Genomic DNA, 14,428 nt, shown 5'->3' with positions numbered 1-14,428 from the left:
TATACATGTCAGCCCATTTTGTAATTTCTTGTCTAGTGCTCCCCACCTGTTTGTTTCCTGCCACGTTTGATGCTATAAAATCCTAGACCACCCATCTCCGCAGTGACTGCACCCTGCTCTGAGACTTCATAAACCTTGTAACTTGTGTAATTCATGTTACTTCTAACTATTTACTTTATGAACTCATTCTGTCTCCCCAATTAAATTATAAACTCCTATTCTGCCTCCTTTGCTAACTCCTTTTTTCTCTGGATCCCTGAATGTTAGTGTATCTCAAAGACATAGAAAGAGCACTTCCCATGCATTGTCCCCTTCTGTTATGTGATATTAGTGAAAAGCACAAGGGCCAGAAGCTCTGACACCTAACTGATTGATTGATGACTGGTCAGATGTTTTGAAATCAGAGCATGTCATTGTTTTTTATTTGTAAAATAAGAAAGTTGAATTGGGCTTCTCTTCCCCGTTTTGTGGCTTTACATTTTTTTATTATAAAAGCCATATTCCTATTCTTGTAAGCAGAAGATCATAAAGAAGAAAGGGGACAACGCAGGGCATGGGGTGGGGAGGGTTTACAGACATGCCACCCAGAGGACACACTTTATATTAGGATGAATATTATGAATGTATATATTCACTTAGGGATTTTAAAGTACGATACTGTCTATGTCTAAAATCTTGATTCTTTTCTTGCCACTAAAGACATCAATATAGTGTCTTTTTAAAAAGATAAATGATGGTACTACGTTTTGGTACTTGACCACAAGTCAGATTAAGTATGACCAAAGATTTCCCATCTGTGATACATTTAGAAGGATCCATTAGGTCCTACAGGCTGTAAAAATCCCGATAAGATTCTGAATTATCTTAAATCATCTTAAAGCAGAAGTGTGGTTCCATTGTATATATTCTGTACTGGAATAAGAATACATACAAGTTCAACATGGTAAAAACTTAAAGATTTGTTTCTCAAAAATTCCCTTTGCTACAGGATTTCTCGTCTTCTGTACACATTTGTTAGAGACAGAGGTCCTCGGCCCAAAAGTCTTTTCTGAAAGGTAGAACATAATTCATGCAATGGGAAGGGTGGGAGCTTTAAAATTATTGCTAGGGTCCATAAGGAAGTTGGGCTCTTTTATAAGAAAAAGTTATTGATTTATTACTAAAAATTACTTGCCTAAGGCAGGCTAATTACATTTTGGCATATAATTAAAGCAATAGAAAAAGTAGTCAGGGTTTTTATTGTTTTGTTTTATTTTGGATAGTTACCATCTCTAATCAGTAAACAACTCCAAACTTCAGGTTTCTACATCTTAACACCAACAGACATTCTGGGTTTTTGTTTTTGTTTTGTTTAGTTTTTTCTACTTTTTAAGGGAATTCCAAAAAGAGAAAATTATTTGCAGTTTTTCTAGTAAGATTAAACTGACTTGGAAAGAGTCTTAAAACAGTAGTTGGGGCTCTCCAGATAAAGAATAGCAATTTTTCAAATGCCCAAGAAAGTATAATAAAGTTTCCATAAACTCATTAAAAACTTGAAACCTGATACCTACAGAGTGGTGCTGTCATCTCATTGTTCTTTAGGTCTGTCTGTTCATTCTGAGTTGGAATATTTTGTTTGGAATACTCTGAAAAGGCCATTCACTTGGCTTCACCTTTGGCATATCTTGGCTCAGATGAGTCTCACAGTGGTAGCTATAAAAATTGATTCATGAAGGAGCGCCTGGGTGGCTTAGTCGGTTAAACATCTGACTCTTGCTTTCGGCTCAGGTCATGATCTTAGGGTTTGTGAGTTCAAGCCCCACATCGGGCTCCTCGCTGACTGTGTGGAGCCCACTTGGGATTCTCTCTTTCTCTGCCCCTTTCCTTCTTGTGCATAAGCATACTCTTTCTTTCTCTCTGTCTCTGTCTCTCTCGGTAACTAAATAAATCTTTTTTTTTTAATTAATTACATTCTCAGAAGAAACCTATAATCTATGGGTACTGTCTAGCTACAGTAAAGTTACACACCTTTTGAAATGGAAATGATCACTAAACTTGCAGCATAGAGCTTCAGAATGCCAGTTTCCTACTTTTGGTCTTAAATATTTACAAATAGAAAGTATTTCTCTTATCCATGTAGAAAACAGAATTTATGAATTAGGCTAGCTACCTAGAAGCTTCCACCCTTAATTCACAAGTTACTCATATTCACTCATGACCATTTTTAATTAGGGATTTCACCAATAGATAAGAGTTGGGATATTTCATTTCCTACCTTTCATTTCTACCTATATAGTTTTTCATTTTCTACCTTGTGTACATCAANTAAAATTTTTTTTTTTTTTTTTTTTAAATTCTTCATGCCATATCCTCTCTCCTTCAGTATTTCTTTTAATCTGAAGGGGGAAATGGTCTCTTTCCAGGTATCAGTTTTAAGACTTCAAAATTACAGGGAACTGTCATTGTGGTTTCTGTGTTGGCTTATTTTAGTGGATTAGTGGATTTTTGTTTTCTTAAAAACAAAACTTGCTGCTCTTCTCCTGTCCAGTTACAGAAGATTAAGATAGTATTTTACTTTTCTAGTCTTGCCCCATTCTCTCCACCCCAAATATTTCTTTCTACACACAGCACTATTTAATTCTTGCTAAAACTTGGCTTTTGTCATGTTCAGGAGTCACATTATATTAGTTTATTCATTCTCCATATGTTTATTCAGTGACTGATGTGAGCCAGGCAATGCCCAACTCCAAATTCCTCCAACTAGCTATATATGTTGTCTGTACCCTGCCGTCCTCTCACTTATCCAGGCTCTAGTTGCCTGTCCTTAGTTACCAGTGTTTGCTTTATACCGCATATCTTGCCGTGCTTTTCTGAAACACCATCCCCCTCCTTCAGGTGCTCTTATAAAAAGATTTAATAAGTCATTTATTATATAGTTGAATTTAAGTCACTATTTTACCTCTTAAGGCTTTTACATTTTGACTTTTCCTGTAAATGTGAATGAAAAACTATCTTTGAAAGAATTCAGAGCTGTGTGCACATGCAGAGGTTTTGGAGGGGCAGAGCGCCCCCTGCTGATTTCTTTGAAATCACACCTAATGAACAGCCCTCTGCCTTCCCCTCCCACCTTGTACTGTTTGTGCTTCATCCCATTTCCATAGCCCTGTAGCTGTCACCCTTCCTGCTTGAACTGCCTGTACCTCTTTCCCTCAGCGTTCAGCTCAACCTATCCTACATCCTTCCTCAGGGTGTTTCTGTGTCCTCTGTCATTCACTTCCTTTCTGTGAGTTCCTCTGTGGTTCATGGTCACCATCACTGAGATTGGAACTTAGTTGTTTGTTTCAACTGGCTCTTTTCTTTTTCCCCATCTCAAGTATAATCTTGAAGAAAATTGATCCTGTCATCTTAACTTTCTGTTTAGATGGTGCCTAGCAAAAAGACACAGTTGGCATTCAATGAATATCTAAATAGAAATGAGAACATGCCTAGGCCCACATATTTATATTGTATTTAGCAACATTTTGCAAAATGAGTTCATCCTTCATTAGAAAGTGGAAACGTCATCATGTCATACTTCAGGGCATTGTTAAAATTTTTTAAAAGGGAAAAAACGTCAGCAGTTTTTTTTTCTGTAAGTGCTAACATCTGAAGAAAGTTTGATTTTTACTTCTTAATAGGTGGTTTGTTCTGGATGCAGAAACCAGAGATCTAGTTTCTATCCACACAGATGGGAATGAACAGCTCTCTGTGATGCGCTACTCAGTAGGTAGGCAGATTTACCCCCTCCTGGCATTCACAGCATTTCTCTGAAATTGCATATTTTCACTTCCAATAAAAGTAACTACGTTTTCTTCTACTCTCTAGACTTGTTAACTATTGAATATGTTTCCCCCAACATCATATTAAATTCTGCTGCAGGAGACTGCAAAAGAACTTCTTGAGTTAAACAACAATACATATAAATCGTCAAGCAAAATTAGAATGAACTGTTACAACTGCTTTTGCAATTGAAAGCAGAATATAGTACAGTCAAATACCACTTTAGGGGAATTACATATACTTAGAATTTTGAATAGGTATTAGGCTGACTGTTATATCTATTTGGCAACCTTTTTTTGTATGTAAGAAAATATAAAAGAAGTTAATAGTAATGTTCAAAATACACACTGTGATAGAACCTATTCAGGTTCTTTAAAATCTAGTTACATTGTTACTGGCTACATAGTAGTGATTGGTTTTGTTAATTAGATAAAATACTCAGCAGCTCATTATAAGAGTTTAATAAATTCATTTGGCCTTGTTTGAAAAATTCTTCATACCTTACTCAAAATGTTAATTATGTTTTCACAGTATTCCAATTTCTTTTCCCTATTATTAATCTGGTTTTGACTCATATTGTTCTTCCCTGGAGTTAGTGTGAGTGACATTTGCTTATATTTGAAAATCTATGCCAGTAGTTGTTGGCTTAGTGTGGGATCCAAAGGATCTTTTTGATTGCTTCTAAGTTGTTTCAAAGGAAGCACAGAATACTGTTTTCAGAGTTGAACATGGAAGGAAAAGTATTTGCTTCAAGCTATAAGCCTGGCAAGTTATCTTAAAGCAGAAAAGGTATTCTATTTGGTTTGGCTTTTTTAGTCTATACTAGCAAATTATTGCAAATGTAGCAGTTAAAAATCCAAAGGTCAGTTGGACTTTATTGACCATCTGTTCAAAGTGGTAAGAACAATAGAAGAGACCATGAAAGAAGAGAACATAGTCCCTTCCCAAGAGACTGTAGTTGGAGAAGTCATATATGCTCGGCTGAAATGAGCAATTGTACCCTCAGCTTATGAGTACTGTGTGCCGAGACCCATAAGAACAGGTTAACCTCCCTGGGGCCATATCGTAGCTGCCTAGAAAAGATGAGGCTAAGGTCCAAGGCCTGTAAGTATCTCCAGAAAAATGACTGCTTCTCAAGTGCGCTTAGTGATGGAAGGATTTATTCATCAAATGTCAAATACCAGTTAAATCTGTGAGATTGAGCAACATTTGTAAAAAAGCTTTTAGTACAGGTCCATAGCAGCAAGTAAATCCGTCAATACATTTCTCTAGTTAACACTTTTTCCTGTTCATTCTAGATGGCACCCTCCTGGCTGTAGGATCTCATGACAACTTTATTTACCTCTATGTAGTCTCAGAAAATGGAAGAAAATATAGCAGATATGGAAAGTGCACTGTAAGTGGTTGAAGTAAAGTAAGCTGTAAAATTGTTGGAAAATTTTACTTCTGTTAAAAAGAGTTAAATGTTTACATTGATGTTTCCGTTATTTTCTCTCACTGCTTTAAACTTTAATCTCACTCTTTGAAAATGGAGATTACTTGATGCAAAATACTGCAGTTCCCTGTGTGCTTTAGAAATATTTCTTCTTTTGGGGTGCCTGCGTGGCTCAGTCGGTTAAGCATCCAACTCTTGATTTCAGCTCAGGTCATGATCTCACAGTTGTGAGATCGAGCTCCATGTTGGGTTCTGTGCTGAAAATGGAACATGCTTAAGATTCTCTCCTCCTTCTGCCCGTCTCGCCTGCTCACATGCTCAATCTCTCCCCTCCCCCCCATCCCTACCCACCTTCTCTCTCTCAAAAAAAAGTTTCTCCTTTTGATGGAAGTTTAACACTTCTTTTTAACTAGATTTAAGGCAGTTTCTTAAATCACAGCTCTGTCCAAAGGAAACCCTTAGAATAATAACAATTCTTAAAAATGGAGTAAGTCAGAAATGAGAGAGAATAATCTTTTAATCCCAGTGTCCCACATTCTTGTCCTCCCTGCAGTTTCCACAGATCTCTCTTACCACTAAAGGTGATTTATTTAGAGATGTGTCTGCATTAAGAGAGTTAACAGAAGCATATTTTCTTTCATTTGTTGTCCTGATTGACTAGGTTATCATTGTAAGGTAAAGATTCGATTTAGTACTACAGGTATACTGAGTACTTACCTTAATGGCAGTATTCTGCTAATTTAAGAAATGTTCTGGACACCAGGAATATACATCGGATTTTTGTTTCTTGTCTTCAAAAAGTGTACATTTGAGCTGAGGGCAAGATAAGAAAGTGGTCAAGGGCACAAATTTGGGATCAGACTACCTAGATTTGAATTCTTACTTCACTACTTATGAGCCGTTGTAACCTTGGGCAAGTTAACTTAAACCTTCTGTTTCAGTTTTCTCATGTCTGAAATGAGCATAATAGCAGTTTTCTACTTCACTGGATTAAAATAAGTTAATACGTATCAAGTATTTTGAATAGTGCTTGGCAAATAATAGGTACTCAGTATGTGGTAACTATTATTTTTATAGAAAATGAGGTAGCATGGTGTGTATGTATGTCAGGAGATTAGGGTTAGAAAATTGATGAATTAGTGATTAGTGGCCGCACAGATCACAAAATAGTTTTAGGGAGATAAAAGAATTTGTTTTTAGAAGCATGTACATAAGCAAAACCCATTTACTATTCAAAGAAGAGACTTATTTATTTACTTTGTGTATATGCACCTAAAACCAGCCTATATAAGCAATCTACAAACAACCTCAAAGTTTTAGAATTTATCCAAATTTTTTTGCCTGACAACAATTATGAATCATTACCCAGTAATTTATTGAAATCTCTCTCTTAATTGATTTTTATCTTAATATTTGTGATGTGGCATCCTAGAGCAATGCCTCTTTGTACCACATGAGTAAATGAAATGCTCCAGTGAAAGGAATTTTCAGGTTACTGAGGTTTACCCCACCAGGCACCAAAGTTTTTCTTATTTTCTTTACCTCAGCCTTTTAAAAAAGTCCATGTCTTAGTGAAGAGAGCATATCAATTATAATTTAGTTGTGGAACCATATGAAATTTTTCCAGGGATCCTTATATATATAGCACATACTTGGCTCAGCTCATTGTACTGATGTAGAGACTGAGTTTGAGAGAAGATAAAGAACTTGGCCTTGGTTACATCTTGACATGGTGGCAAACCTGGGGTGGGAACCCTCTTCTCTTCCTAGAGCAGACTTTCTACTGTAATGATAATGCCTCAGATTTTTCAATATATATCTCATTGTCCTGAGAATGACCTTGAGAGTGTTGAGAAATGGCAAGCTTATCAATTGCATGAGACTTGGCCTCCAATTAGGCAACTTTTGTCTTGAAAGCGCTTGAAAGTATTATTTTGAGATACCCTTAGGAACTGTTAAAGTTGATAGTACTGTTTGAGCCTGTAATGAGAGGCTCTGCTACTCTGCTTTTCTAATTATCTTCTGTTTTGTACTTTGCTTCCAGCTGTCACTTCTCCTTGCTGTCTCCTTCCACCAGCTGGTGTTACAGTTTCATGTTAGCTGCTTTTATCTGGTATCTGTTAGGGTAGAGGACAGACAGAACAGAGCTAATGCTGGTTTTGCCGCTTAATAGATTTCAACTTCAGGCAAGTTAGTTGACTTCTCTCTTGATTTTGTTTTTTTTGTTTTTTTTTTTTAATGTTTATTTTTGAGAGAGAGAGAATGATCAGGGGAGGAATAGAGAGGGAGACACAGAATCTGAAGCAGGCTCTAGGCTCTGAGCTGTCAGCACAGAGCCTGACGTGGGGCTCGAACCCACGAACTCTGAGATCATGACCTGAGCTGAAGTCAGATCCTTAACCAACTGAACCACTCAGGCGCCCCAATTTTGTTATCTTAAAATTGGACATTTTAATAGTTCCTACTACATAGGATTGTTGTCAAGATTAGGAACTACTCTCAGTTGCAAATACAAATGCTGTTTTCTGTTTCAATTTCAATATTTTCCTATTACTAGCCAATATTTTAAGTAACCAGCATAGCTGCAGAAGCATATTTATTTAGAATTTTTAGAGAATGTCTCTCTAATAAATTAACCAAGCAGTTGGAGCCTGTCCCTCTTGATGGCATCACTTTATGTGGAAATGACAATTGGGAAGGTGACTGGTACCAAGAACACCAAGAAGTACTTCTCAGTAGAAGGCAGCTAACTGATGGTATGTGAGTTCTTTCCTCATCAGTGGCTTGCTTGACAGGGTTGTGACAGGCCAGAGCCTTGCTCACAGTCATAAGCTAAGAAACAAAGCCAGACCCATTTTAAAGACATGGACTTACATCATGCATATTCTCCAAAGCTGATTTGTAAAATACCAATTTATGAGAGCTATAACTGATAAGGGACTGAATCCTAGTTTCCTCTGGGTGACCCAATTTTCTCTCCATAAGCAGGCCTCAGGAAACCAGCTCATAATCAGAACGCTAGTTTATTCATTTAAATAAGATCTATAAATGCCAAGGGGACAGGACATGCACTTAGACAGAAATATGCATGTGAGACCAGAGTGTCGTCAGGAAGTGAGCAAGCTTGGCACCTCCGTCCCCAGGAGGTCAGCAGCTGCCTCTGCACCCGGTCCTGCTGCAGGTCCCTCTACCCTAGACCTTCGGTGGTGCTGGACACACTTGCCGTGGCTCTGTGTATATGCTGACCCCCTCCCGCCACCACCTCAGTAATACTTGCTGTGGACAGATTCGTACGTGCAGTCGGGTAGTACTGTAGACTTGCCGGCCTTGGACCGATTAGCACTTTTGTTTCTTTACCCTTTTCTCACATGACTTATTTGATGTTAATTCTAAACATCACATTCCCACTGCAGTTTCCGCAAACCCACAAAATTTGTTCTTCCATTTATTGACATTTACTTGCTATTATGTTGCAAATATACCCCTTCAAACACCTCAAGTTTGTTTCTACACCTAGCTGGTACTGGAACTTCTCTTTGAAGGAACCCTAGTGATCTTCCAAGAAATCATCTGCTCTTCATGAGCCTGACCTCTCTGGGCTGGCTGAGGGATAGAGAGGAGGAGACATAGAATAGAGTCCTCCTGGGGCGCCTGGGTGGTTCAGTCAGGTAAGCATCCCACTCGGCTCAGGTCTTGATCTCACAGTTCGAGCCGCGCACAGGGCTCCCTGCTGTCAGCACAGAGCCCACTTCAGATCCTCTGTCCCCTTCTCTCTCTGCTCCTCCCCCACTCTTACTCTCTCTTTCAAAAATAAACATTAAAAAAAAAAAAAAAAAGGAATGAAGCCATCCCTCTGTCCTGTTTCTGTGTGACCAGCCTTTCATTTTCTCTTCTGTGGCCTGTCTGCGTCTCACTTCCCGTGTCTGCCCCTGGGAGCGCACGGTCTTCCTGCTGCTCTTGGGTTCCCGCATCCCCTCCAGCACACACCCCCCAAGCCTACTTGACCAGATCTGTGGCATTTTGTGCCTCTTAATCAGATCATACAATTTAGAATGACCTTTTGTCTTTCTTTTACTTCCCATGAAAACATTCATCCTCTTAGCGTTTAGTACACACTAGAAAAGGTGGTTTGACTAACCTGTAGGCTTCAGGGGTTCATGGTTATATCATATATTCACTGTATAAGCAGTTTGATTTTATAAGTGCTGCTGTGGAAAAGTGTATATAAAAAGGCTTTGGATTCAGAAGCTCTTTTTAACTTGTATTCTGTAAAGCCCCAGGGTTTGGGGGTGGGGCTGGGCCAGGCTAGTATGGATCTGATTTTCTTTGCTTTGCATATGGGGCTTCTCTTGTAAGATTTAATATGACAGAAAGATTTTTTAGCTAAAAAGAATTTGAGGACTGGTTGGTTATCTGAAATACCTCTGAGGATTGTGACGTTTTATAGTTTTGTTGCTTTCCATACAATGTTTCTTTACCTCAGCTTTTCCTGTGCTATTTTGAAAATGCACTGAAAAAGTCCTTACTTGTACATTCCTTTTCTAAAATGCTACTTTTAAATTACTTTCTGCTCATCTTCAGTGTTAGAGAAATGACTAAATGATAAGCATGATTGAAATGCTGTGCTTCATTTGGTCCAGATGTCTCTGACCTGGGCTTAAACTCTGGCTCTACCTATTCTTTATTATAATGGTGACTTCAGAAAAGTTATGTAACCTCTCTGCCTCCTGGATTTGCTCATCTGCTAAGTGGGCGTCTTCGTGCAGGCTCCTGGGAGATTGAGAGTTGACCGTGTATGTCCTGTGCCTAGAATGTTCTCTGCTTGGTGTTGGGTGCCAGCAGCAGCAGCAGCACTGTGCTCAGGAACTAGATGAGACAACCCCGGGTGTTATGTAAGGTGTTTTTCAGCATTTAGTATGAATCTATGAAAGTTCAAACATAGTTTTCTAATTATGGATGATTGTATATTTTCCTTGAAAGAGTTTAAGTGTTCTGACCAACCTGAAGTTTCTAGTCTATTTGCAGTGGGATTAAGATGACTGTTTTTTTTTTTTTTTTTGAAAATTAAAAAAAATTTTTTAATGCTTATTTCTTTTTGAGAGACAAACTGGAGGAGGAGTAGAGTGAGGGAGACAGGATCTGACATAGGCTCTGCATTGACAGCAGAGAGCCTTACAGGGGGCTCAAACTCACAAACCGTGAGATCATGACCTGAGCCGAAGTCGGGCACTTAACCAACTGAGCCACCCAGGTGCCCCAAGGATTAAGATGCTTTTATTCTGCATCTGAGTGCCAGCACACTGGCTTTGTCTTTGACTCCAATTCCTGGTAAAAGGATTTAACTAACACTGCTACTCTGAGACCTTAGTGTAGGAAATGTAATAGTACATTGAAGGTGCAGTGGTGTACTGTTAGAAAGTCTATTCTGATAGGAAAGAAATGCTAATAAAAGTAAGGTCCTTTTTGCCAGGATTTTGGTAATTGAAAATGTACATCAAAAAGAGAAGCATAAAAGAGTCTTTAACAGTCTGCTTAGAAATCTCCAAAAAAAATGGGGCAGCTGGGTTGCTCAGTGGTTAAGTGTCCTGTTGATTTCGGCTCAGGTCATGATCTCATGGTTTGTGAGCCACGCATTGTGCTCTATGCTGACAGCACAGATGCTGCTTGGAATTCTCTCTCTCTCCTCTCTCTCTGCCCTCTCCCACTCGTCCTTTCTCCCTCTCTCTAAATAAACAAACATTAAAAAATCTTTAAGAAACTAATCCAGTATTTCAGTACTTTGGAAAGGCATAGGATTCAGTGTTCATGTAACAGGATATATTACAGTAAAAAAATGAGGGATTTGTTATCATTTAAATAAAAGTCATCAGGGACTCAAGATCCTCCTTTCTTTATATTCCATCATCCTCCAATCATCAGATCCCAGTTCCAGGAGGAAAAGATCAGAGCAAGGGAAAAAGACATGGCCCCTCCAAAGTCAGTTCTCTTAAGAGTTTGCCTGGAAGCCCCACTCAATGATTTCTACACCACCTCTAGCTGCAAAAGAAGTTGAAAAATCCAGTGTTTTAAGTGGGCATTTAACAAAAGGGTGGCAGAATGTGGATTGGATAGGTAGCTAGCAGCCTATATGCTAAAGAATAACTTTCTCTCAGGGCGCCTGGCTGGCTCAGTCAGAAGAGCATGCAGCTATTGATCTCGAAGTCTTTGAGTTCAAGCCCCACATAGGGTGTAGAGATTAAGTAAATAAACAAACTAAAGTAATAATAATAACTTTCCCTCAGACCCGCAAAAGGACATCAGAACTTTGATGGGGGGAAAATTCCTGTTTGCAGTAGCAACCAGAACTGTAGATGTTTTGAGACTAAACCTAGCAAGTAAAGCACAGGAAACAAGAGACTTGATAGAAATAGCTGTTCTCTACAAATTACTCTCTAAATTTGATGCAGTCTTAAATATTTTCATTTATTTATTTATTTTGGAAGAGAGAACGCACAAGCTGGGGAAGGTCAGAGAGAGGGGGAGAGGGAGAATCCCAAGTAGGCTCCGTACTCTCAGTGCAGAGCCCAACATGGGGCTCGAGCTCCTGAACCGTAAGATCATGACTGGAGCCCATATCAAGAGTCAGAGGCTTTAACTAACTGAGCCACCCAAGCACCCCCTTATTTAAATTTTCAACATGTTATTTATGAGCTTGATAAAATGGTTTTAAAGTTCATCTGAAACTTTCCACATACCACAAAACTATTCACAGTTGGCTGGAGATAGGCAGACTAATGGAACAGAAAAAAAGAGACCAGAAACAAAGATCTGTTTATATGGAAATTTACTAGATGATAAGAGATACTTCAAATCAGGGTAAGAATGGATTGTTCTCTGCATTATCCAGCATCACAGCTACAACTTTCTGTTCATGATATTGAATACAGTCCAGTTCCCTGGGAGCGCCAGCCATATTTCAGGTCCTGGCTAGTTGCTGCTGCACTGGACTGCGTACATACACAGCATTTTCATTACTACAGAGAGTTCCGTTAGCACTGCTCTAGGTGGTAAGGGGAAGTCATGTGTGGTACCTACTTAAAAGGAAAAGGTTAGATTCCTAACCCTAGCCACCTTTTTAAAAAACTCTCCATATAATTTTTAATATATAGGCCAGGGCTCCAAACCACTGATGTAAATGCTCCTCTAGTAGACAAAGATTCAGCTAAAATATTTCTCATTTGAGAGTAGTATCCTTGAGCTCCATCACTTGTGATTATTACTCTGATTATTTAATAGCAATAATGACAGTTCTGGCTTAGAGTACTCTACTGCTTCTTTTCAAGGAAGTATAGAAAAAAAAAAAAAAAATTTTTTTTTTTTTTTTTTTTTTTTTTTTTTTTTGAGAGAGCAGGCAGGGGAGGGGGGGGGGAAGTTAAGCAGGCTCCGTGTAGATTCCAGTGCAGAGTCGGACATTCAGCCACCAGGACCACCCGGACACCCCCACAGGTGTGCCAGATTTTCCTCCCAACTGTGCCGTGCCCTTGGGGTGATATTTGAAGCTCCCTTCCCCCAAGCTGTGCCTATATCTTCCACGACCTAGAAGTGGACATAGATGCCAAACTGTGCATTTAATTTTTTCTTTGCTTATTTATTAGAATCCATACAAGGGAGAAAATACTCACTTTGTTTTTCTGGTATGAACTGGTAACTTCCCCAAGGTCTTTTCTACTGGGTACTTTTGCCACCCAGCAGTCCTTTTTGAGAATACTTTATACTGATTTACCTTCTAAATATGTTATGTGTCCAATACAGATGGAGCTACTTGAATATTATGTATACATACAGTGCTTTTTTTTTTTTAATGTTAGAGAGCAAGCAAGTGGGGGAGGGGCAGAGAGAGAAGGAGACCGAGAATCTGAAGCAGGCCCTGCACCGCCATCACACAACCTGATGTGCGGCTCAAACGCACAAATTGTGAGATCATGACCTGAGCTGAAGTTGTACGCTCACCCGACTGAGGCACCCAGGCGCCCCTACATATAATGCTTTTGATGCTCTTCTAAGTAATGTTATTAAAACCTTTTCACAGAGATCCAGGTGATATTTTTAAACACTTCTACGTTAATGTGAATACTTCTTGGAGGTCTGCGCTTTGCAGATTAATCTAGTGAGATCATTCCTTCATGTAGTTTTCTTACCTGAGAAGCATGGTGGCTCCTGACGCCAGGGCCGAGCATCATCAGACTCGTGTGCACCAGGAAAGGGATTTGTGTGAACCCCATCCTTCTGCCATATTCAGAAAATATCCAGTAACCCCATGTGTCTTTCTGGCTTTGAAAATTTATTTCTTGTTAAGTTGGTAGATCTCTATTGTTCCCTAGCAGGTGATTCCAAACCCGTTTTCCAGTATACCTCCTGATCTATGGTGAGTTTGGGAGCTTCACAGTTCTCAAATTCCCATAATGTAAATTTATTTAAATGTGTAAGTATATATATTTGCCATACAGCCCTGTGAGGAGATCGTAACTCTAGGGAGGTGTCGTTAGACTTCAGAAGGGTAAGGGAATAAATAGAATACTTTGTGTGAACCATTAAAAACTGCACCTAAAGTACTTTGAATTTTTTAACTTAAAAAAATGTGTGCAGAAAGCTAGTAATTCAAAAAGTACAATAGAAATTAAATATATTTTTACCACAGACTGTAGGAGATAAAAGTGCTTTTGACTCTCCATTGACTTTGGTAAACCATTAAGACCTATGTGTGGTTTATCTTAGAAATCATGAGATGCTCACATAGCAAGCCAACAAAATACAGCATTTAGTAGTTTTTTGTCTTAATTCCCACAGTGTTAGTAAAACCAGAGCAGAAAAAGATCATGGTCTTAGGGCATCTAGGTGACTCAGTCAGTTAAGCGTCTGACTCTTGAGTTTGACTCACATCATAATCTCAGGGTTCATGGTTTCAAGTCCCACATCGGGCTCTGTGCTGACAGCTCAGTGCAGAGCTTGCTTGAGATCTTCTCTCTCCTCTTTCTGCCCCTCCCCTGAAGCTCACTTTCTCAGAATGAAGAAGTTAAAAAAAAAAAAAATCACTGTCTCTCTGTTTAAGGAGTTAGATAATTATATTGGATCCAGCTAGCTGTTCTGAAGGAGTACATGTTGGGTGACTTTTTCCCCAGACATATTCTTTGGAGATTAGAGTTTTTCTAGGAGCCC

At 38.9% G+C, this 14,428-nt stretch overlaps 1 protein-coding gene across 6 annotated transcripts in view; it reads left to right on the top strand.

Annotated features, from left to right (window-relative positions):
• The window catches only part of EML4 (EMAP like 4), a 148,531-nt gene that overhangs the window by 128,525 nt on the left and 5,578 nt on the right, over window positions 1-14,428 (top strand). For all 6 annotated transcript variants that reach the window (XM_077773518.1, XM_077773521.1, XM_077773520.1 and 3 more), the window contains 2 exons: window positions 3,657-3,745; window positions 5,097-5,194. In XM_077773518.1, coding sequence (XP_077629644.1) covers window positions 3,657-3,745; window positions 5,097-5,194 — 187 coding nt within the window. The remainder of the gene's footprint in view (window positions 1-3,656; window positions 3,746-5,096; window positions 5,195-14,428) is intronic.

The sequence above is a fragment of the Crocuta crocuta genome, unplaced genomic scaffold (assembly GCF_008692635.1).
Source record: "Crocuta crocuta isolate KB4526 unplaced genomic scaffold, BGI_CrCroc_1.0 scaffold67, whole genome shotgun sequence".
In the NCBI taxonomy this organism is placed as follows: Eukaryota; Metazoa; Chordata; class Mammalia; order Carnivora; family Hyaenidae; genus Crocuta; species Crocuta crocuta.
The sequence above is the reverse complement of the archived record's forward strand: the minus strand, read 5'-3'. Positions and strand labels throughout refer to the sequence as shown.